Source organism: Macaca nemestrina, chromosome X (assembly GCF_043159975.1).
Source record: "Macaca nemestrina isolate mMacNem1 chromosome X, mMacNem.hap1, whole genome shotgun sequence".
Classification (NCBI taxonomy): domain Eukaryota; kingdom Metazoa; phylum Chordata; class Mammalia; order Primates; family Cercopithecidae; genus Macaca; species Macaca nemestrina.
The window spans coordinates 144,049,703-144,074,522 of record NC_092145.1 but is presented as its reverse complement, the minus strand read 5'-3'; the positions used below and the strand labels follow the sequence as shown (position 1 = coordinate 144,074,522).

Here is a 24,820-nt window from a genome sequence, read left to right as displayed (position 1 = left end):
TGGGACTACAGATACATGACACCACACCCAGCTAATTTTTTTTTTTTCTTTGAGACGGAGTCTCGCTCTGTTGCCCAGGCTAGAGTGCAGTGGCTGGATCTCAGCTCACTGCAAGCTCCGCCTCCCGGGTTTACGCCATTCTCCTGCCTCAGCCTCCCGAGTAGCTGGGACTACAGGCGCCCGCCACCTCGCCCGGCTAGTTTTTTGTATTTTTTTTTTAGTAGAGACGGGGTTTCACCGTGTTAGCCAGGTCTCGATCTCCTGACCTCGTGATCCGCCTGTCTCGGCCTCCCAAAGTGCTGGGATTACAGGCTTGAGCCACCGCGCCCGGCCCACCCAGCTAATTTTTTATATTTTTAGTAGAGACAAGGTTTCACCGCATTAGCCAGGATGGTCTCGATCTCCTGACCTCGTGATCTGCCCGCCTCGGCCTCCCAAAGTGTTGGGATTACAGGCATAAACCACCGCGCCCGGCCTCATAAAAACTTTTTTTTAAATAGCATGTAAGGGCTAAAGCCATTTTAAAAATAAATAGAATACACTCATACATCAAAATGTCACCATTAATAATAGTTACTCCAGGCAATGGGAAATGTTAAGAGAAACATACTACCTTTATGATAAAAATAAAACAGAATCCATAGTACAAAAAGTACAATGTTTCCACAAGGGTTGATTAATTTGGAATGTCATCAGAGGTATGAACAATGTGTCAATGACCATGAGAAAATTCACGTATTCATAGCATGCAATCTAGTCACTCTAAATCTGGAACTACATCCTAAAGAAATTACCCAAAGCGGAAGAAAAAAATGCAGTTGAGCCTAGCGCTATAAGGGGGAAGTGGTTCTCTTTCGTACCGTGTTCATAAGGTGAAAAAGTGCCAGCATCGATGTTAATATAGGGGTCGATTTTGATGGCAGTAACTCGGAGTCCACATGATTTTAGAATCGTCCCAATGCTGCTGGCAATGATCCCTTTACCGATGCCTGAGATGACCCCACCCGTGACCAGGATGTACTTCATTGGCAGAATAGTGGCTGGGTGCCAACACCCAGATATAATCTGAAAGGCAATAAAATTATGGATAAGGAAAGAGAAATATTTGTTTTTTTTTTTTTTGAGACGGAGTCTCGCTCTGTCGCCCAGGCTGGAGTGCAGTGGCCAGATCTCAGCTCACTGCAAGCTCCGCCTCCCGGGTTCAAGCCATTCTCCTGCCTCAGCCTCCCAAGTAGCTGGGACTACAGGCGCCCGCCACCTCGCCCGGCTAGTTTTTTGTACTTTTTAGTAGAGACGGGGTTTCACCGTGTTAGCCAGGATGGTCTCGATCTCCTGACCTCGTGATCCGCCGGTCTGGGCCTCCCAAAGTGCTGGGATTACAGGCTTGAGCCACCGCGCCCGGCGAAATATTTGAAACTAGTAAAGCAGACAGTGCATTCAACCAGAATTTTTTTTTCTTTTTTTTTTTTTTTAAGACAGTCTCACTCTGTCACCCAGGCTGGAGAGCAGTGGTGCAATCATGGCTCACTGTAATCTCTGCTCGCTGGGTTCAAGCGATCCTCCCACCTCAGAATCCTAGTAACTGAGACTGTAGGTGAGCACCACCACACCCTGCTAATTTTTGTGGTTTTTTTGTAGAGACAGAGTTTCACCATGTTGCCCACGCTAGTCTCCAACTCCTGAGCTCAACCGATCTACCTGCCTCAGCCTCCTAAAGTGCTGGGATAACAGGCATGAGCCACCGCCCCTAGCTCAGAATTTTTTTTTTTAAGAGACAGTGTCTCACTAGGTCACCCAGGCTGGAGTGCAGTGGCATGTTCATAGCTCACTGCAACCTTGAACTTCAGGGCTCAAGCAATCCTCTTGCCTCAGGCTCTGGAGTAGCTGGGACTACAGGCATGTGCCAACTCTCTCAGCTAATTCTTTTTTTTTTTTTTTTTTTTTTGAGACGGAGTCTCACGCTGTTGCCCAGGCTGGAGTGCAGTGGCGCGATCTCGGCTCACTGCAAGCTCCGCCTCCTGGGTTCCCGCCATTCTCCTGCCTCAGCCTCCTGAGTAGCTGGGACTACAGGCGCCCGCCACCGCGCCCGGCTAATTTTTTGTATTTTTAGTAGAGACGGGGTTTCACTGTGGTCTCGATCTCCTGACCTTGTGATCCGCCCGCCTCGGCCTCCCAAAGTGCTGGGATTACAGGCTTGAGCCACCGCGCCCGGCCTAATTCTTAAAACATTTTTGTAAAGACAGGTTCTTACTATGATGCCCTGGCTGGTCTCAGACTCCTGGGCTCAAGCAGTCCTCTTGTCTTGGCCTCCCAAGATGCTGTGATTACAAAAGTGAGCCACCATGCTTCATCTCACCAAAATTTCAAAAGCACACAGCAGTTTTCTATCTAAACTAAATACTTGAACTTTTTTTGAAACAGAGTCTTATCTTCTAGGCTTTTTATTATTGTCACTATACAGAAAGCTGTGGATACCTTCTGCAAGCAAAGTGCCTAGGTCTGTTGCCCTGGGTTTCCAAAGACCTCAACTCTATCATGCAACAAACTTCATCATGATAAACCAAATTTCTCTAGGATTCACAGGCATGCTAAAATGTTTAAGAGCTCAGACTCCAGTGTCAGACTGATCTGTACAAACTGTACCTGGGCAAGTTCTTTTTTTTTCTTTTTTTTTTAGACAGGGTCTCACTCAGTTGCCCAGGCTGGAATGTAGTGACACAATCTCGGCTCACTGCAACCTCCACCTCCCCGGTCCAAATGATTCTCATGCCTCAGCCTCCCAAGTAGCTAGGATTATAGGCATGCACCACCATGCTGGGCTAATTTTTGTATTTTTAGTAGAGATGGGATTTCACCATGTTGGCCAGGCTGGTCTCAAACTCCTGACCTCAAGTGACCACCCACCTCGGCCTCCCAAAGTGCTGGGATCACAGGCGTGAGCCACCACGCCTGGCCTTGGGCAAGTTCTTTATCCTTTCTGTGCCTATTCCTTCATCTGTAAAGTGGGGAAAAAATAGCAATCTCTAGGAATACAATTTGGTGTTAAAAAGAAATGGGCTACCAAGCCTTGAAAAAACATGGAGGAATCTCAAGTGCATATTACCAAGTGAAAGAAGCCAATCTGAAAAAGCTACATACTGTATGACTTCAACTATATGACACTTTGGAAAAGGCAAAACTAGAGAGACAGTGAAAAGATCAGTGGTTGTCAGCGGGTAGGAGGGAGAGAGGGATGAATAGGCAGATTACAAGGGAATTTTAGGGCAGTGAAACTATTCTGTATAGTACTGTAATGACGGATCCATGTCATTATACATTTATCCAAACCCACAGAATGGACAACAGGAAGAGTGAACCCTGATGTAAATAAACTACGGACTTTCTGCTGGGCGCGGTGGCTCACGCCTGTAATCCCAGCACTTTGGGAGGCCGAGGCGGGCGCATCACCTGAGGTCAGGAGGTCAAGACCAGCCTGGCCAACATAGAGAAACCCCGTCTCTACTAAAAATACAAAATTAGCCAGGCGTGGTGGCGCATGCCTGTAATCCCAGCTACTCGAGGGGGCTGAGGCAGGAGAATCGCTTGAACTCGGGAGGTGGAGGTTGCGGTGAGCCGAGATCATGCCATTGCACTCCAGCCTGGGCAACAAGAGCGAAACTCCATCTCAAAAAAACAAAACAAAATGAAAACCTATGAATCTTAGGCAAAAATGATGCGTCAATGTAGGTTCACTGATTATAATAAATGTACCACTCTGCAAGTGCGGGATGTTAATAGGAGGTTGGGCATAGCGGTGGGGGAGAGGATGTATGGGAACTCTGTACTTTCCGCTTAGTTTTGCTGTGAACCTAAAATTATTCTAAAAAAAAAAAAAAAAGTTTTGCTGGGTGCAGTGGCTCACTGCACTCCAGCCTGGGCGACAGAGCGAGACTCTGTCTCAAAAAAATAAAAAACAAAAACTGTTTTTAAATAAGCAATATTAAAACAATTACAACTCATCTAGCTCACAGATGCTGTCTGTCTGAATCCTGTTACACCAGTCAAAACTACAACTTTTATTGGACAAGAGACTGATTTCAGTAACTTTCTCCTGAGAAGACCACAACCATAGACTGGCTCTGGCCAGTTTACAGAGGCTGCGGACTTGCGTGCCTTCATGTCCTGAAAAGAACTTTTGGCCGGGCGCGGTGGCTCAAGCCTGTAATCCCAGCACTTTGGGAGGCCGAGACGGGCAGATCACGAGGTCAGGAGATCGAGACCATCCTGGCTAACACGGTGAAACCACGTCTCTACTAAAAAATACAAAAAACTAGCCGGGTGAGGTGGCGGGCGCCTGTAGTCCCAGCTACTCGGGAGGCTGAGGCAGGAGAATGGTCTAAACCCGGGAGGCGGAGCTTGCAGTGAGCTGAGATCCGGCCACTGCACCCCAGCCTGGGCGACAGAGCAAGACTCTGTCTCAAAAAAAAAAAAAAAAAAGAACTTTTGATGTATAGGGCTTAACTGAAAATCATTTAAATGTTAAGTCTTCACTCCAAAGTGAACAGGGGTCATATGCTATTTGCATGTTTATTCAATACACATGAGTCAGGACCACCTTCATGAATATTCATAGCTCCTTCTGTAACCTGTTGAATATGTATGTTTAGTCAACCTGTTCAGCATAAAGCTGAACCCTCCTCCTTCAGAGTGACTGCCTCTGGTTTTGGGAGGCCAAGATAAGAGGGTCACTTGAGGCCAGAAGTTTGAGAACAGCCTAGGCAACATAGTGAGACCCTGTCTCTTTAAAACGTGTGCTTCCCAGCCTGTGGGATGGCCCCTTTGCAGGCTGTAACCCTTTATAAGAAATAAAGTAAGCTGGCCGGGCGCGGTGGCTCAAGCCTGTAATCCCAGCACTTTGGGAGGCCGAGACGGGCGGATCACGAGGTCAGGAGATCGAGACCATCCTGGCTAACACAATGAAACCCCGTCTCCACTAAAAATACAAAAAAATTAGCCGGGCGTGGTGGCGGCGCCTGTAGTCCCAGCTACTCGGGAGGCTGAGGCAGGAGAATGGCGGGAACCCGGGAGGCGGAGCTTGCAGTGAGCCGAGATCGCGCCACTGCACTCCAGCCTGGGCGACAGAGCGAGACTCCGCCTCAAAAAAAAAAAAAGAAAGAAAGAAAGTAAGCCAGGCGCGGTGGCTCACCCCTGTAATCCCAGCACTTTGGGAGGCCGAGGCAGGTGGATCACGAGGTCAGGAGTTAAGAGACGAGCCTGACCAACCCCGTCTCTACTAAAAATACAAAAATTAGCTGGGCGTGGTGGTGCACGCCTGTAATCCCAGCTACTGGGGAGGCTGAGGCAGGAGAATGGCTTGAACCCAGGAGGCGGAAGTTGCAGTGAGCCGAGATCATGCCACTGCACTCCAGCCTGAGTGACACAGCAAGACTCCGTCTCAAAAAAAAAAAAAAAGAAAAGAAAAAGAAAAGAAAAAAGAAATAAAGTCACCAGGCACAGGGTGGTGGCAGGCACCTGTAATCCCAGCTACTTGTGGGGCTGAAGCATGAGAATCACTTGAACTTGGGAGGCAGAGGTTGCAGTGAGCCCAGATCGTGCCACTGCACTCCAGCCTGGGCAACAGAGTGAGACTGACTGAGAAAGTAAGAAAATCCCATCTCTACTAAAAATACAAAAATTAGCCGGGCGTGGTTGTGGGCACTTATAATCCCAGCTACTTGAGAGGCTGAGGCAGGAGAATTGCTTGAACCTGGGTGGCGGAGGTTGCAGTGAGCTGAGATCGCACCATTGCACTCCAGCCTGGGTGACAAGAGCAAAACTCTGTCTCAAAAAAAAAAAAAAATACAAAAATTAACCAAGCGTGGTAGTATGCACCTGTAATCCCAGCTACTCGGGAGGCTGAGGCAGGAGAATCACTTGAACCTGGGAGGCAGAGGTTGCAGTGAGTTGAGATCATGCCACTGCACTCCAGCCTGGGCAACAGAGTGAGACTCTGTCTCAAAAAAAAAGAAAAGAAAAGAAAATGTTTTAAAAAAGAAAGTCTCCTTTCTAAATATATAGATCTTGTGGTTTTTTAAGTTGACAGTCATAAGGAAAATTTATTTGACTTTTCTGCTGCTGTCTGATTCAAACCCTTTTGTTTTATAGGAAGCCCAATAACTGGGCTTTACAAAGACAGTGCCTAAATGCTAAATTAAGCTTAGTTGTTACCATTTTCAGTGCCACCTACATAATGATTCAGTCAATGAGCTCACAAATGTTTATTGACAAACTGGGTGTCGTGGTGCACACCTTTAATCCCAGCTGCCTGGGAGACTGAGGCGGAAGGAATGCTTCAGCCTGGGAGTTCAAGCCCACTGTGGGCAACATAGCGAGGCCTCATATCTGTTTAAAATATCGCCGGGCGCGGTGGCTCAAGCCTGTAATCCCAGCACTTTGGGAGGCCGAGACAGGCGGATCACGAGGTCAGGAGTTCGAGACCATCCTGGCTAACACGGTGAAACCCCGTCTCTACTAAAAAATACAAAAAACTAGCCGGGCGAGGTGGCGGGCGCCTGTAGTCCTGGCTACTCGGGAGGCTGAGGCAGGAGAATGGCGTAAAAACCCGGGAGGCAGAGCTTGCAGTGAGCTGAGATCCGGCCACTGCACTCCAGCCTGGGCGACACAGCGAGACTCCGTCTCAAAAAAAAAAATAAATAAATAAAAATAAAATATATATACACGGCTAGGCGCGGTGGCTCACGCCTGTAATCCCAGCACTTTGGGAGGCCAAGGTGTGTGGATCACTGAGGTCAGGAGTTCGAGACCAGCCTGACCAACATGGTGAAACTCCATCTCTACTAAAAATACAAAAGTAGCTCGGCGTGGTAGTGGGCACCTGTAATCTCAGCTACTAGGGAGGCTGAGGCAGGAGAATTGCTTGAAACTGGAAGCAGGAGGTTGCAGTGAACCAAGATCACCCCATTGCACTCCAGCCTGGGCAACAGAGTGAGACTCCATCTCAAATTAAAAAAAAAATTATATATATACATATATTACATATATAATGTTTACTTGAACATCTATTACATGCTTGACATATTTCCAAGTCCTAGGGATATGGAGATAAAAAGACAAGGTCTATGTCCCACTGGACTTCACCTTTCCTGCAGGATTAAGGGGCAAATGAACTGTGCTTTAATTATACCTTATTCTGGCACCGTCATACTGTTCAAATGACTCTCTTTGTAAAAGTTACCAAAATGGAAAAATGCTGTAGAGGTATGGTGAAGAAAACTGGCATACATTTGTGCGAAGTCACATTATGCCTAATAATTTTTTTTTTTTTTTTTTTTTGAGACGGAGTCTCGCTCTGTCGCCCAGGCTGGAGTGCAGTGGCCGGATCTCAGCTCACTGCAAGCTCCGCCTCCCGGGTTTACGCCATTCTCCTGCCTCAGCCTCCCGAGTAGCCGGGACTACAGGCGCCCGCCACCTCGCCCGGCTAGTTTTTTGTATTTTTTTAGTAGAGACGGGGTTTCACCATGTTAGCCAGGATGGTCTCGATCTCCTGACCTTGCGATCCGCCCGTCTCGGCCTCCCAAAGTGCTGGGATTACAGGCTTGAGCCACCGTGCCCGGCCTCGCCTAATAATTTTTTATATAAGAAAATGCTTCTTTGGGAGGCTGAGGCGGGCAGTTCAAGACCAGCCTGGCCAACATGGTGAAACCCTGTCTCTACCAAAAATACAAAAATTAGCCAGGCATGGTGGCAGGTGCCTGTAATCCCAGCTACTCGGGAGGCTGAGGCAGGAGAATCACTTGAACCCCGGAGGCAGAGGTTGCAGTGAGCCGAGATGGCACCATTGCACTCCAGTCTGGGGAACAAGAGCAAGACTTCATCTCAAAAAAAAGAGAGTAAAGAAAAAAGAAAATGCTTATGTGGCCAGGCACAGTGGCTCGCACCTGTAATCCCAGTGCTTTGGGAGGCCGAGACGGGCGGATTGCCTGAGCTCAAGAGTTCAAGACCAGCTTGGGCAACATGGGGAAACCCCATCTCTACTAAAATACAAAAGATCAGCCGGGTGTGGTGGCGTGCACCTGTAATCCCAGCTACTCGGGAGGCTGAGGCACAAGAATTGCTTGAACCTGGGAGGTGGAGGTTGTGCCAATGCCCTCCAACCTGGGCAACAAAGCAAAACTCTGTCTCAAAAAAAAAGGAAGAAAGAAAGAAAATGCTTACGTTACCTGAAAAAAGAGAGAGCAGACTATAACATTGAATATATTATTGACTATGTTTTTTTAAATTAAGATCTAAATGTTAATAGTCACCATTAAGATTTCCGTCTTATGGCCGGGTGCAATGGCTCACGCCTGTAATCCCAACATTTTGGGAGGTCAAGGCGGGTGGATCACGAGGTCAAGAGATCAAGACCATCCTGGCCAACATGGTAAAATCTTGTCTCTACTAAAAATACAAAAATTAGCCAGGCGTGGTGGCGCCTGCCTGTAGTCCCAGGTACTTGGGAGGCTGAGGCAGGAGAATCACTTGAACCCAGGAGGTGGAGGTTGCAGTGAGCCAAGGTTGCGACACTGCACTCCACCCCGGCAACAGAGTGAGACTCTGTCTAAAAAAAAATTTCCATCTTTATTTGGTCAAAGATACACCATGTTATGTCTTAATATATTTAGGTGATTAGGTTGTCTGTGTTGGGGCTCAAGAAAACAAAACCCCAAAATGAAGGCCTCAGAAGCAAAGTTTCTCTCTGACCTTCTCCTGCCCTCCTGCCTGTCACCCCTCATACTCCCCCAAGGCAAGTCATAGAAACTAGAACCTCTTTCCCTGCAAAGCCAGCCAGAAAGTCAAAAAATATGACTCTAACCTTCCTCTCAACCACCTTTCTATACAACAGCTGGCCATAAAGAAATTAAGACCCTTATTCCAAAGAGGTTCTACCCCATACCGGGGAGGAAGAAAAGCTACAACAGAGAGGCCAAGAAGAATGTGGACAGGCCTTGCTGGGTTTCCCCACTCTGTCTATTTCCATCAGCTCATCCGTCCCTGCTTCATGGACTCCAAGCATAAAATCAGATCATTTCCCTTGCATCTTTAAGGGGTTTTCATTTCTGAAGGCTTCCATGTCACATAAACCTACGATTCGACAAATTGTTATGCTTCTCTCTTGTTAATCTGTCTCTTGTCTAAGGCTGTCAGCCGTGACCCTTATGATATCAGCTCTTTCCTCCCCTACATAAGCAATTACTCATTTTCTGTTTTGTCAAAAACACAAGATACCTTTTAAAGCACATTGGATATTTTAGAGACCTTTTGTAAGAATGCAACTTAATACCAAGGAGACACCTAATTCTTTCTACTTTGTTGTTGTTGTTGTTGTTGTTTTGAGATGGAGTTGTGTTCAGTCATCAGGCTGGAGTGCAATGGCACAATCTGGGCTCACTGCAACCTCTGCCTCCTGGGTTCAAGCAATTCTCCTGCCTCAGCCTCCCGAGTAGCTGGGACTACAGGTGTGTGCCACCATTCCTAGCTAATTTTTGTATTTTTAGTAGAGACGGGGTTTCACCGTGTTGTCCAGGATGGTCTCGATCTCGACCTCATGGTCCTCCTGCCTCGGCCTCCCAAAGTGCTGGGATTACAGGCGTGAGCCACCATGCCCGGCCCTTTACCTCTTTTAAGCAAACAAGTAACTTTAACAAAGTTTCAAAGGTGCAGGGAAAGGCTGGCCCTGTTTTAGATCACTTTCTCCATTGGGGATGGTTTCTGGTGTCAAGACAAGCTTTTCATTTACTCTTACATGCAGTGAGCAGAACCAAGTGTTTATAGAATAGCACCGTGTAGAGCTGTGCTGTCTCCACTATATAATAAAAAATATTACACAGCCAGGTATGTAATTTTAAGTTTCTAGTAGCCATATTAAAAAAGTAAAAAGAATCAAATGAAGTCCATGTTAATATATGTTTTTTTGTTTTTTTTGTTTGTTTGTTTGTTTGTTTTTTTTGAGACGGAGTCTCGCTCTGTCGCCCAGGCTGGGGTGCAGTGGCCAGATCTCAGCTCACTACAAGCTCCGCCTCCCGGGTTCCCGCCATTCTCCTGCCTCAGCCTCCTGAGTAGCTGGGACTACAGGCGCCCGCCACCTCGCCCGGCTAGTTTTTTGTACTTTTTAGTAGAGACGGGGTTTCACCGTGTTAGCCAGGATGGTCTCGATCTCCTGACCTCGTGATCCGCCCGTCTCGGCCTCCCAAAGTGCTGGGATTACAGGCTTGAGCCACCGCGCCCGGCCGTTAATATATGTTATTTAACCCAATGTAGCCAAAAATGTTATCACTTTTAACACACAATGTAAGAATTTATTAGTGAAATATTTTACACCCTTTTTGTGTACTGAACTTTTAGAAATCAGGTGCCTATACTTAGAGCACATCTCAGTACGGATTTTGCCACGTTTCCAGTATTCAATAACCACATGTGACCAGTGGCTCCCACATTAGACCAGGCAGGCCTAGAGCAAATAAAAGCACCAGGAGCACCCAGAGACACCTTCTCAGTGATGGCCATTTAAAAAGTAATGTCGCCGGGCGCGGTGGCTCACGCCTGTAATCCCAGCACTTTGGGAGGCCGAGGCGGGCGGATCACAAGGTCAGGAGATCGAGACCAAGGTGGAACCCCGTCTCTACTAAAAAAATACAAAAAATTAGCCGGGCGCGGTTGTGGGCGCCTGTAGTCCCAGCTACTCGGGAGGCTGAGGCAGGAGAATGGCGTGAACCCGGGAGGCGGAGCTTGCAGTGAGCCGAGATCGCGCCACTGCACTCCAGCCTGGGCTGGGCGACAGAGCGAGACTCCGTCTCAAAAAAAAAAAAAAAAAAAAAAAAAAAGTAATGTTAGACACAAAAGAGTACTTACCTGATGATCTTGTTCTATGAAGTTCTAGAACAGGCAAAGCTAAACTATGATAACAATCAGAACCAGGGTTGAATGAGGGGCCTGGGGCGGATTGACAGGAAGGAGGTACCAGGGAACTTTGCAGGGTGAAGGAAATGGTCAATGTCCACTTGGGATAACGGTTACAGGAGTGTATAATTTGTCAAATCCCGTCGATTTGCACACTGAAAATGGGGCAGTTTATTGAATATAAACTATACATACAATTTTTTTTTATGTTGCCCCCAAAAAGCTATTTTGTAGCAGCAGCGTAGTTCGGCACTACGCGCCCTAACCATCTAGTACGGGGAAAACGCGGGGGTTGTTGTTTAAGGGGTGCACTGCGACGGGAGAGAGGACAGAAAGGCCATGTTACCGGCGCTGATCACCAGCCTCGCCGACCCCCGCTTGGGGCTTCACTTCCGCCAACGCCATCTCAGGGCTCTTCGGGTTCCCGAGGGCCGGGAGAAGTGGGGATCCGGGTGCGGGCGCTGGCGCGGGCGGGGGCGGGAAGAAGCGCGTCCCGGGGACGCGCGGGACAGGCTCCGACCGCACTGGGCACGGGCCAGCGTTCCCCAGTCCCCGCGCCACACCCGGCCGCCGAGGTCTGCGAGCGCGGGGTGCGGGACGCGCGGGGCTGGCGGCCGGACTCTGGACTCAGCGCTGGGGAGGGAGCCGGCGCCATCAGAGAGGGGACAAAGGAGCCCAGCCTCACAAGTGCACCGAGGCTTGGGGGTGCAGGGCAGAGAGGCCCTGGGGACGTGGGATGGCCCGGGCGCCAAGGCCCTGGGGGTCTGGGACAGGCCCAGGAGGGAAGTTACCTGCGCGGTGGTGGTAGCGCCGGGTAGGGTGGCTGGTGGGCACGGCGGGCTCCACCCCGCAGCTGGCCTGGCGCCCACCTGTCGGGCTGGGGAAGGGGTCGCTGCCGGGGCTGTCCAAAGCCGCCCCCAGTATCTTGCCACCGCCCACCCGGGCCTCGGGGTGCGCGGCGCCCTCCTCGCCCACCCTCCCCTCTCCCTGCTGCTGGCCCAGCTGACTCACGCTGGTGAGCTTGGGGTTTGCACCCGGGTTTGTGCAATGGTCCAAAACAAGCGCCTAAAAAGTGATTCCTCCAGCACAGGCAGCTCCCGTCACCCTCCGCTCTGGACGCACTGGGCCCCAGGCCTCGCCCAGCTCGGGGACCGCTCCTCCCTCCCGTGGCTCACTTCGCAAAGGCACTTCGAGTGCGCGGGTGAACTCCACAATTCCTGGAGAGCCCCGGCCTCCTGGCAAGCCGAGACCCTCGCTCGAGTCCTCCCGTCCAGATCTCACCCTTGTAAAGAACTTCACTGGTCACAAACGTTTGTGCATCCCCTACTACACCCTAGGAACTGCAGGAGCGCTCAGGAGAGAAGGAAAAGAAAAAAGAATGCCTGCCTTTGAGGAACTAGCTCACAGTCTGGAGGGAGGTCCACCCGTCTGTTGGAACCAGTAAGGTTCCCTAGAACAATATTTCTGCAGCAAAGAGCTGCGGGGGTGCAGGGAGGGGGGAAGGCAATTAAGGCTTGGAAGGGTGACTTTTTTTTTTTTTTTCTTTGAGACGGAGTTTCGCCCTTTTTGCCCAGGCTGGAGTGCAATGGCGCGATCTCGGCTCACTGCAACCTCCACCTCCCGGATTCAAGCGATTCTCCCTGCCTCAGCCTCCGGAGTAGCTGAGATTACAGGCAAGCGCCACCACGCTTGGCTAAATTTGCATTTTTAGTAGAAACGGGGTTGCATCACGTTGGCCAGACTGGTCTCGAACTCCCGACCTCAGGTGATCCGCCTGCCTTGGCCTTCCAAAGTGCTGGGATTACAGGCTTGAGCCACTGCACCCGGCCCAAATACTCTAAAAAGTCACTCTTCGGGTGACTCACGCCTGTAATCCCAGCACTTTGGGAGGCCGAGGCGGGCAGATTACCTGAGGTCGGGAGTTCAAGACCAGGCCTGGCCAACGTGGTATAACCCTGTCTCTACTAAAAATGCAAAATTAGCCGGGCGTCGTGGCACCTGCCTGTAATCCCACCTACTCGGAAGGCTGAGGCAGAGAGAATCGCAGAATCGCTTGAACCCGGGAGGCAGAGGTTGCAGTGAGCCACAATCGGGCCACTGCACTCCAGCCTGGGCGACAGAGGAGACTTTGTCTCAAAAAAAAAAAAAAAAAGTACTGGAGGATGATTGGTGCTGGGAACGGATACAGGAGGTTTTTCGGGTGAAGGCAAGAAGCAAACCACTGAAGGAAGCTAACATGGACAATAGAAGGGTCTGAAGTGAGATGGAAGAGTTTAGGAAAGTGGTGGAAATGTTGCATAACCAGTGTGAGATGCTAGAGCGATAAGTTAGTCAAGAGTCACTGAAGACCTAGTGGAGTTTAGAAACCATCATTGTGTAGTGGTGTCCAGCTATAATCCGGCAAGGTATCTACAGAAATATAGCTTAGTTATAAAACCCAAGTTTCCTGCTTGCATAGAGTAGAAGGACAAGAGGGTGAGGAGGTGGAGGACACAGAAAGACTGTGATTGCAGTGATGGGCCAGAGTTCTAGTCCTAGAGGACAGGAACTATTAATAAAACCAGTGGGGAGCTGATAGACTGGGAGACAGATGAGAGAAGGGCTCCAAGGCCAGGGCCTCTGAGGAGAGGACTGGCAAACTGGCAGCAGAGAGTGTGGTGCTGGAGTTCAGGCCTTCAAATGGATATTCCAGGAAATGAGACACTTTGGGGTGTAGCAGCTACAATGGAATAGAAAAGTGAGATGGGCATCACTGGCCTTGGGTTTAGTGCCCACAAGGCTGGCGTGTTGGACATCGAGGGTCCCAAAAGGATGGCAGGAGGTGGAGGAGTCAATCGAGGTCAAGGAACTTTAGATAATTGGGGTTGCAGGGTGGGTAGTGAGTCTGAAACTAATAGATGACTGACAAGGAAAGGAAGAAGGTTGCAGAATAAATGTCCAGTGCCTTTCAAGACACAATGGAGGCCTGGTGCCATGGCACACCCCTGTAATCCCAGCACTTTGAGAGGCCGAGGCAGGCAGATAGTTTGAGTCCAGGAGTTGGTGACTTGCCTGGACAACATGGCAAAATCCCGTCTCTACAAAAAATACAAAAATTATCAGTTGTGCTGGCGTGCGTCCCAGGGGAGGCTGAAGCGAGAAGATCGCCTGCGCCCAGGAGGTCAAGGCTGCAATGTGCTATGATCGTGCCACTGCACTCCAGCTGGGACGACAAAGTGAGAGCTCATCTCAAAAAAAAAAAAAAAAATCAATTAATTTAAAAAAATAAACACGGCCAGGCATGGTGGCTCACGCCTGTAATCCCAGCACTTTAGGAGGCCAAGGCGGGTGGATCACGAGGTCAGGAGATTGAGACCATCCTGGCTAACACGGTGAAACCCTGTCTCTACTAAAAATACAAAAAATTAGCCGGGCGTGGTGGCATGTGCCTGTAGTCCCAGCTACTGGGAGGCTAAAGCAGGAGAATCTCTTGAACCCGGGAGGCGGAGATTGCAGTGAGCCAAGATCGTGCCACTGCACTCCAGCCTGGGCGACAAGAGCGAAACTCCATCTCAAAAAAAATAAACACAATGGAGTTTCTCCCCACCGAGGACGAAAGAACAGTATTGTGGAGGAAGCAGTAAGAAGCTTGGAACAATGATGTCAATTTCTGGGAAAATAAGCAGAGGCTTCACTCAGCAGGGTATCCTTGGGAGAGATCCAGGTCTCCATGGGTATTGGGGGGGTCCAGGGGAGGGACAAGGAACCACCTTGTCAAAGGCTAGAGGAATAAACAAGTCTTCCAGAAGGCTCAGGGGAAAGAACATTTGTGAAATGGGTTGGTGTGGGTGCTAATACTTAATACCTGCCACATATGTAAGGTTTCCTTCCACAGTTTCATCTTTCATTATCTGTTTACAACTAGGACAGTTGTTATGATCCCCTTTTTAGAATGAGGGACCTGAGGTTCAGAGATGTGAAATGTCTTGACCAAGGGTACATTAGTTAATATGAGTGGCAAAGCCAGGACATCAATGCACAGCCAGACTCCACCACAGGATGTAAGGCCTGATCTAATTGTCCTATTCATTTATGAGGCTAATGGATAAAGATAGTCTGTATATACAAAGGGCTCAGTATAATAACTATTGTATTTTTAATCTCAAATGGGAAAAATAACAAGCTGGAAAACAAATTTGATAACAGGGTGCGGATTGACTGAATTGTGTGGGATAAGGGTGTATCCTCATTCAACAAGTGTCAGTTCATGGCCCACCACCAGCATAACATTTTGCTAAATCCGCACAAGATGACTTTTTTTTTTTTTTTAAGATGGGATTTCATTCTTGTTGCCCAGGCTGGAGTGCAATGGCACAATCTCGGCTCACTGCAACATCCACCTCCCGGGTTCAAGTGATTCTCTTGCCTCAGCCTCCTGAGTAGCTGGGATTACAGGTGCCCACCACCACGCCTGGCTAATTTTTGTATTTTTAGTAGAGATAGGGTTTTACCATGTTGGCCAGGCTGGTCTTGAACTCCTGACCTCAGGTGATCAACCCGCCTCAGCCTCCCAAAGTTCTGGTATTATGGGCATAAGCCACCGTGCCCGGCCAGATGATTTTTTTTAAATGAAAATGAAGCCCATCATTAAGTTGATTGCTTATGTTCTCCTTTTGTAATCTTTTTTTTTTTTTTTTTCTATTTTTTGAGTCAGGGTCTCACTCTATCACCCAGGTTGGAGTACAGTGGCATGATCACAGCTCACTGCAGCCTCCAGCTCCCAGGCTCAAGCAATCCCCCTGCCTCAGCTTCCCAAGTAGCTGAGACAACAGGTGCAAGCCACTACACCCAGCTCATTTTTTATTTTTTGTGTAGACAGGGTCTCGTTATGTTGCCCAGGCTGGTGTCAAACTCCTAGACTCAAGCAATCCTCCCACCTTGGCCTCACAAAATGCTGGGATTATAGGCATGAGCTATTGTGCCCAGCCTAATCTCTTATTTTTAAGAATTCTACCTTTCAGAACAGTTGTAAAACTGTCTATCCCTTGGTGACCACAGTGTTCACCACGATTTTAAGTGCCTTAAGATAAAGCAGAGTAAGGCTGAAAGAACTGGGCCCCACCTCTGCTATGGGAAGGACCAGCACTATACTTCTTTTGCAAGTGAGGAAACTTGAAGGGCAAAAAGACAAGTAAAACATCAAGTTTAGGCCGGGCACGGTGGCTCACTCCTGTAATCCCAGCACTTTGGGAGGCCGAGGTGGGTGGATCACCTGAGATCAGGAGTTCGAGACCAGCCTGGCCAACATGGTGAAACCCCGTCTCTACTAAAAACACAACATTAGCCAGGTGTGATGGCAGGCGCCTGTAATTCCAGCTATTTGGGAGGCTGAGGCAGGAGAATCGCTTGAACCCAGGAGGCAGAGGATACAGTGAGCCGAGATTGTGCCACTGCACTTTAGCCTGGGCAAGACAGAGCGAGACTCCGTCTCAAAAAAAAAAAAAAAAAAAAGTCAAGTTTATTCACCTACTAGATGATGGAATTAGAAGCCCATCCTAGGCTTCTCACTCAAATTCCAGGCTCTGTTCAATCATACTTGAAGCAAATATCCTATTCTGGAAAGTCGCAATCACTTTCAGGTTCTCACTGACTTAATAAAGCCTAGAAAGGCATTGATCCTAAGACATCTCCTGACTTCAAAGCTGAATCAATACTTGGACTCTAAAAACAGGCTGGAATGTCATTAATGTCACTGAACTGTACACTAAAAAAAGTTATGTTCACTACAATTTAAAATATTAATAGTGTAATATACCAAAAATATATACCATTGAATTGTACACTTTAGACAGGTGAATTGTTTAAATCTCAATAAAGCTGTTTGGGGGAAAGAAAAAACAGGTTGGGCTTGATAACCTAAAATCCTGGACCTGAATAAAATGTAAATATAAGTCAGGCTGGAAAACTGGACAGCAGGGAAATCAGAGTTGTAATCAATTCCTCATGTACTCCCTCAGGTCACTGGAACCATCCTCCTCTTCTCAAAATAGCTGGGGACCAAGGAATCATGGATGTCCTTCCACAACTAATGACTGGAGACTGTGCTTGGGAAATGTGTCCATGAACTCCCTGCTCTGAAGCGGTACTTATTCACATCACTAGTTTTTTGTCAGTTTTACATGCTATTGTGGGAAAAGTTAAAAATATAGAAAAGACAAATGTTTAATTACTCAGCTTCAACCCATGGCCAGGCTTGTTTCATCTATATCCCTACCCATTCCCCCCCACCCCCATCCTGTATTAATTTGAAGCAAATTCCAGACATGGTATCATTTCTTTTTTTTTTTTTTTTTTTACGGAGTTTTGCTCTTGTCGCCCAGGCTGGAGTGCAACAGCAGGATCTCAGCTCACTGCAACCTCCGCCTCCTGAGTTCATGTGATTCTCCTGCCTCAGTCTCCCGAGTAGCTGGGATTACAGGCACCCGCCACCACGCCTGGCTAACTTTTTGTATTTTTAGTAAAGACGGGGTTCCACCATGTTGGTCGGGCTAGTCTCAAGCTCCTAACCTCAGGTGATCCACCCATCTCGGCCTCCCAAAGCGCTGGGATTACAGGTGTGAGCCACCGCGCCTGGCCCAGATATGGTATCATTTCTTTGGTAAAATCTCAATACGCACGATGGATAAACAAAACGTGGTGTATACATACAAGGGAATACTATTCAGTCTTAGAAAGAAATTGACACAGCCTTGAGGACATTATGCTAAGTGAAAGAAGCCAGTCACAGACAAATATTGAATGATTCCACTTATATTAAGGTATCTAGTCAGACCCACAGAGACAAGAAGTAGAATGGAGGTAGGAGGGGGATGACAAGGACAGGAATGGGGAATTGTTTAATAGGTAGTCTCAGTTTTGCAAGATGAAGTTCTTTCTATTTTTCATTCCTTTTTTTTTTCTTTTTTTTGTGAGACGGAGTCTCGCTCTGTCACCCAGGCTGGAGTGCAATGGCTTGATCTCAGCTCACTGCAAGCTCCGCCTCCCGGGTTCACGCCATTCTCCTGCCTCAGCTTCCCAAGTAGCTGACTACAGGCACCCGCCACCATGCCCGGCTAATTTTTTTTGTATTTTTAGTAGAGATGGGGTTTCACCGTTAGGCAGGATGGTCTCGAACTCCTGACCTTGTGATCCGCCCGCCTCGGCCTCCCAAAGTGCTGGGATTACAGGCATGAGTCACCGTGCCCGGTCTATTTTTCATTCTTTTAATTGCAAGATGAAGAGTTCTGAATATTCATTTCACAACAACGTGAATGTACTTAACAGTAGTGAATTGTACACTTAGAAATGGTTAAGATGGTAAATCATATTAAGATGGTAAATTTTGTGTATTTTACCACAATTAAAAATTTTTAATTTCACAATTCCTCCATTTTATCAACTACCCAGTGTCCAAATTTCCAGTTCTTATAAGTATCATATATTTTTTTCAATGTGTTTGCTGAATTAGGGTCTTAATAAAATGCACAAGGGGCCATGGGTTACATCTCTTAAGTCTTTTTTAATCTATAGGTTCCCCACCACACCCCCCTCTTCCTTGCAATTTATTTGAAGAAACAAGGTTGTCTGTCCTGTGGCTTCTCATAGTCTAGATTCTGCTGACAGCATCCCATTGTGTTGTTTAACACCTTATTCTGTTCTCTTATTCCCTGTTAGTTGGGCTTGGCAGCTTTGGGTTAGTTTTCAGTTGGGCTCAGGAGGAGGCTAAAGACATCCAATTCCGCGGGAACCCAGCCCTGCGGGACCTGAAAAGGCGAGGCTAAGTCACCAGCCAAGCTGCTTAGAGGCAGTCTTAAAATGAGACTAGCTAGGACTTCGACAGACACCGCCTACACGCCTACTAGGTCAGTCACCTACAAAGCCGGCGAATGAGGAAAAAGGCAAGGCGGGGCTACGCTGGGAAAGCTCTTTGTCCCCTATCCACACGCACAAAACAGTTGTCACAACTGACGTCACCAGGGGCGGAGCCTTTGGACGGAAGTGACGCTTATGCAGCCGCGGCGGAGTCGTCATAGAGGCGGGGCCGCAGGCGACTCCAGTTTTCCTCCGACTTCCGGACATCTCCCTGAGAGTCGCGCAGAGTGGAGTCAGAGGCAACCAGTCCTCGCTCCGGTCTCTGGGGATCCGGACCGCGGCGGCGGCCCCGCGGACGGGATGTTCCGGGGCTTGAGCAGTTGGCTGGGCTTGCAGCAGCCGGCGGCAGGCGGTGGGCAGCCCAATGCAGACGCTCCACCCGAACAGCCATCCGAGACGGTGGCTGAGTCCGCGGAGGAGGAGCTGCAGCAAACGGGAGACCAGGAGCTCCTCCATCAGGCCAAAGACTTCGGCAGTGAGTCTCCCCTGGCTCTGGGACCGGGATGGTGAGGGGCGCGTTCCTCCTCTGGGACGACCCTGGGGCGCGGGGGCCCGACTGGCTGTGGGATGAGGGGGCCGAGGTGAGAGGCAGGGGAGGAAGATGTGTCTGTCGGTCAGTCCTCTCCGGGTCGGGAGAGATTGGTGAGGATCTGGACAAGGCCACAGCTTCGTCTAGCAGTCAGGTCCTGTCCCTGAAGTTCCTGGTGGCAAGTCTACAAAGTTTGCAGACATTGGAATCTGGTATGCAGCCAAGCAGTGTGACCCAACGTCTTCGGGTTTGACGAGGAATCTTTTTTGTTCAATTTGAAAACCTTCACCTTCACCCCCCAGATCGGGATCGTTGGCGAGCTTGAACTGGTTGAAAAAATGTTTTTTTGCCCTTAGGTCAGAATGTGTTGTCTGAAGTAAACTGACAATTACTGAATGTCTGCCCCTGGCCATCTGCTTTTTAGGTACAGTGGGACCTTTTTCCTTGAGGGAGAGAAAATGCCACTGTCTGCTCTACGCAAGTTGCAGTACTAGATGTTTTATGAAAGATATCCCGTTTCATCTGTTAAACACCCCCAGTGAGTTAGGGGAACAAGCCCAGAGCTATTGGGCCAAAGTTATACTGATAGTGAGTGGTGGAAATGGAATTTGAACTTCGATCTGCCTAATTTTAAAGCCCGTGCTCTTTCCGAGTTTACAGCCTACAGGGGTTGGGGGACGAGTAATAATAGACGTGAAGTAAACACATGCTGTAGTAATTCTCATTTATGGAGAGACCGTAGTGGGCTTCAGTGATCAGAGGAAGCATGTTTGAGGCCCAGTGCGGTGGCTCACGCCTGTAATCCCAGCACTTTGAGAGGCTGAGGTGGGCGGATCATGAGGTCAGCAGTTCGAGACCAGCCTGGCCAACATGGTGTAACCCTGTCTCTACTAAAAATACAAAAAATAGCCTGGCGCGCACCTGTAATCCCAACTACTCAGGAGGCTGAGGCAGGAGAATCGCTTGAACCAGGGAGGTGGAGGTTGCAGTGAGCTGAAATCGCACCACTGCACTCCAGCCTGGGTGACAGAGCAAGACTTCATGTCAAAAAACAAAACAAAACAAAACAAAAAAGCATCTTTGAGGAGTTAAGCCCTAAAGCAGCCCAGCACTACAAGTGAGAGAACTGCAACAAAGGTAGATATTAAGTTCAGCAAGCATTTGAAGAATCTACTAAAAGATGGGGTTGTGGGAGGAGAGCAGCCTGAGAGTGGATAAACACATATTTGAGTAAGACAGGGCCTAACAGTTTTTCTGGAGACAGGGTCTCAGTCTTTTGTCCAGGCTGGAGTGCAGTGGCACGATCTTGACTCACTGCAACCTCCACCTCCGGGGTTCAAGTGATCTTCCTACCTTATCCTCTCCAGTAGCTGGGATTACAGGTGCGCACCACCACGCCCAGCTAATTTTTGTATTTTTAGTAGAGATGGGGTTTCACCACGTTGGGCAGGCTGGGCCCTAACGTTTAAAAGTTTACTGTGGGATGAAAGCACAGGGAAAACAGACATCATCTCAAACCATGATAGTACATAGTCTCAGCCCAAGGCCCCCAGATAGAATAGTCTTGCTCTGTCGCCCAGGCTGGAGTGCAATGGCACGATCTCACTGCAGCCTTGGCTCACTGCAACCTCCACCTCCTGGGTTCAAGCATTTCTCCTTCCTCAGCCTCCTGAGTAGCTGGGACTACAGGCACACGCTGCCACACCTGGCTAATTTTTTTTTTTTTTTTTTTTTTTTGTACTTTTAATAGAGTCAGGGTTTCACCATGTTGGTCAGGCTGGTCTCAAAGTCCTGATCTCAAGTGATTCACCCACCTTGACCTCAAAGCGGTGGGATTACAGGCATGAGCCACTGCACCTGGCCCCTCTGAATATTTTTTAATAACTGCGTTTTTCATATGGATGTGTACTTTGGAGCTAATGCTGCCATCTTTCTGCTCACCAGATTCTCTTTTGATATTTACGGAAGCTGAGGTTAGATGGAAGTACCCACAAACACACACACATTGTGAATTTAAAGCTTCAGAATAAATAAGAATTCTTTCCTTTCTGAAATTTATGCAATTTTAGAAAGTCGTGAAGGTTCTAGTTCATATACAAACTGTGAGAGACAAGAGAGATGATCCGATATTTTTTATTTCTACATATTGATCCTAAGAAGTATATTGTCTTTAAGAAGACCCATTTATGTTTTGAAAACTGGAATTAAACATCTGTGAACCTGACTCCCAGAGTAGATTCGTTTCTTAAGTCTTTTGAAATCTACATAAAATCTCAGCCAGGGCCGGGCGCGGTGGCTCACGCCTGTAATCCCTGCACTTTGGGAGGCCGAGGCGGGCGGATCACGAGGTCAGGAGATCGAGACCATCCTGGCTAACACGGTGAAACCCCATCTCTACTAAAATACAAAAAAAAAAAAATTAGCCGGGCGCGGTGGCGGGCGCCTGTAGTCCCAGCTACTCGGGAGGCTGAGGCAGGAGAATGGTGCGAACCTGGGAGGCGGAGCTTGCAGTGAGCCGAGATGGTGCCACTGCACTCCAGCCTGGGCGACAGAGTGAAGACTCCGCCTCAAAAAAAAAAAAGAAAAAAAAAATCTCAGCCAGGTGTGGTGGCTCATGCCTGTAATCCCAGCAGCTTTGGGAGGCTGAGGCGGGCAGATCACAAGCTCAAGTGATCGAGACCAGCCTGACTAACGTGGTGAAACCTTGTCTCTACTAAAAATACAAAAAATAGCCAGGCATGGTGGCGGGCACCTGTAATCCCAGCTACTCAAGAGGCTGAGGCAGGAGAATTTCTTGAACCCGGGAGGCGGAGGTTGCAGTGAGCCGAGATCGCGCCATTGCACTCCAGCCTGGGCAACAAAGCGAGACTCCATCTCAAAAAAAAAAAAAAAAAATCTCCTGGGAGCCCCATTTGTTCTGCATACATTTGTTGAGTGCCTACCTTCAAGACTGGACACTAAATACTTCCTGGTTCCTGGTGACCTATTTATACATTTAGGCAACTCACCAGTTAGTGGTGGGCACCCAGGCCTGCATTCCACTCCCTCACTCAAAACCAAACCTCCTGATCTCCTGATTCTTGGCCTTCCCTCCTGATAAACTTACAACCTCCTGTTGTCACTGTCTCCAAAGGAAGGAACAATTTATAGGAGAACTCACTTAAGAGCTCCTCCCTACCTCCCTCAAGGCCCTATAGCCCTTAAGTTAGTTGGTTGGTTGGTTTTTGTTTAAGTCAACCAAATTAGAGCTTTGCCTCTGCTCTTTCTAAAAAAAGAACAAATAAATAAAAAGAAAATCTGTACCTCTGAGAATGTTAAATATCTGAATCATTCACACAGTTTACATCAGTGGGAGGATGACCAAAGATGAGCTTTGTGATATTTGGCTTTTTCTTTTTTTTTTTTTTTTTTTTTTTGAGACGGAGTCTCGCTGTGTCGCCCAGGCTGGAGTGCAGTGGCCGGATCTCAGCTCATTGCAAGCTCCGCCTCCCGGGTTTTTACGCCATTCTCCTGCCTCAGCCTCCCGAGTAGCTGGGACTACAGGCGCCCACCACCTCGCCCGGCTAGTTTTTTGTATTTTTTAGTAGAGACGGGGTTTCACTGTGTTAGCCAGGATGGTCTCGAACTCCTGACCTCGTGATCCGCCCGTCTCGGCCTCCCAACGTGCTGGGATTACAGGCTTGAGCCACCGCGCCCGGCGATATTTGGCTTTTTCTAAACCATCCCTAAAACTACTCTATGCTTAGGAATGGGGAAAGGGCCACTTCCTCCTCCTCCTCCTCCTTTGAAAAGTGCTATTAGTATTGCAGAGGGACTGTGTTAGACTGTCCTTTTTTTCTGTAGGGGAAAGTATATTTCAAGTTCCAGCTGCCTAACTTGCAAACTAAGAGGACTCCTAAAGTGTACAGAGGTGACTATGTACCTGCTTTGATGCAGAAGTAAAATATCTAATTGAGTTCTGATAACACACCCAGGTTTACAATGCAAACAGTTAATAGCTTGGATCCTAGGGCTTATGAACAATACTTTTTAGAATTGGGGATCTCAATTTGAAGAAGAAACTTAGGGACGTTGCAGAAAATCTGAAAGGTCTTTTGCAGAAAAGAAGTCGTAGATGTTCCTTATGAAGATAGACCTGAGGCTGTGAGGTAGAAATTACTAGAGAAGTGAGAAGAATTTTCTGATTAGAGATGAGTAACGGTAATTACTAGCTGCCCTTCTAAGTCCTGTGCTCCCCACCCCTGGAAGTGGGGCTACCTGGATAGGAAGGTCCATTCCCACACTAAGATGCTGAAATTCTAAAATTGTATGAAATATAGTATCTTTGAAAAATTAACCAACTACTGTATATGAATATTAATTTCCTAAGACTTTGCCACTGTATCCTTATTCTCTTCCTATTCTTGCTGCAGGCCTTAAACTCTACCTTGCGCTGTGTTTACTTTGACAAATTTATGTTTTTTTCTGACCTTTGAAGCTCTTCCTACTTTCCTTTATTCTTACCATTCCTTTCAGTTCTTCAAGCCCTTGTCAACTTGCTCAACTGACCTGAGGCAGTATGGGATTGGAGCATGAGCTTGGGATTTAGAGGCAGATAGCCTGTGTTTGAGTTCCCTACACTACTTGCTGTCTTTATTGTTATATCATTTGCAAATTGCAGAAAGTCCAGTGATCAGAAGCTTAATGAAAGGACCTTTATTTTTGTGTGGGGGAGTCCCCAAGAACCATCCCCAGGTTTGATGATTGGCTGGGAAGACTTATGGGACTCAGCATATAGTTGTATTCATAGTCGTGATGTATTGCAATGAAAGAGTACAAGAGTAAAATCAGGAAAGGAAAAAGGCACATGGGTTGGAAGTCCAGGGGTAAGCAGGCATAGTAGCGCCACACAGGATGTGCTTAATTCCTCTAGCAAGGAGTTGTGACAACACATGTGAGATGCTGTCTTCCAGGGAAGCTCATTAGAGACGCAGTGCCCAGGATTTTTATTGGGGACTGGTCACATAGGTACCCTCTGCTTGCCACATATCCAAATTCCAGACCCCCACAAGGAAAGCAGGAGTTCAGCATAAACCACAGTGAGGCATTCTTAGCAGTTTAAGAAATGGTGGGAGCCCTCCTGAAATCTAAGTTCCCGGACACCCAGTCAGTGGCCAACCTTGAAAGCAACCTTTCCAAGGATAGCAGTCTCAGGCCTGCCATGTTAATGCTTTTCTGCAGAATCTCCAAGAAGTTTGGGGATGGGAGGGAGGTCCCAGGGTCGGTTCCATGGCTCAACAATGTGATCAGGGAACCAATCTCTTCGACGCTTCCTCTCCTTCACAGTGAGTTGGTTTCCATCCTCAGGCTCGTCACTTCAGACTCACAAGACAGCAACTGCAGTGAAAAGGGAGGACGAGGACTCTCCCCATAGCTCCCTTTTTATTAGGAAAGAAAATCTTTCTGGATGCCGCCTTGCAGGTG

The 24,820-nt window shown here is 48.1% G+C and overlaps 2 protein-coding genes across 4 annotated transcripts in view; one reads left to right on the top strand and one right to left on the bottom strand.

Moving 5' to 3' along the window:
* Window positions 1–12,312, bottom strand: part of LOC105478168 (CTP synthase 2) — a 124,300-nt gene extending 111,988 nt beyond the window's left edge. Inside the window, exons 1-2 of one of the 3 annotated variants that reach the window (XM_071088859.1) lie at window positions 11,730–12,312; window positions 861–1,065 (exon numbers count right to left, since the gene is read on the bottom strand). In XM_071088859.1, coding sequence (XP_070944960.1) covers window positions 861–1,026 — 166 coding nt within the window. In that variant the 5' untranslated portion in view covers window positions 1,027–1,065; window positions 11,730–12,312. Of the gene's footprint in view, window positions 1–860; window positions 1,066–10,890; window positions 11,613–11,729 lie in introns of those variants that run through there. The other 2 variants (XM_071088858.1, XM_071088860.1) reach the window with 2 other exon arrangements.
* Window positions 12,313–19,012: 6,700 nt separating this feature from the next.
* LOC105478169 (synapse associated protein 1) overlaps window positions 19,013–24,820 on the top strand; it is a 44,947-nt gene continuing 39,139 nt past the window's right edge. The window contains exon 1 of the mRNA XM_011735224.2: window positions 19,013–19,303. Coding sequence (XP_011733526.1) covers window positions 19,129–19,303 — 175 coding nt within the window. The 5' untranslated portion in view covers window positions 19,013–19,128. The remainder of the gene's footprint in view (window positions 19,304–24,820) is intronic.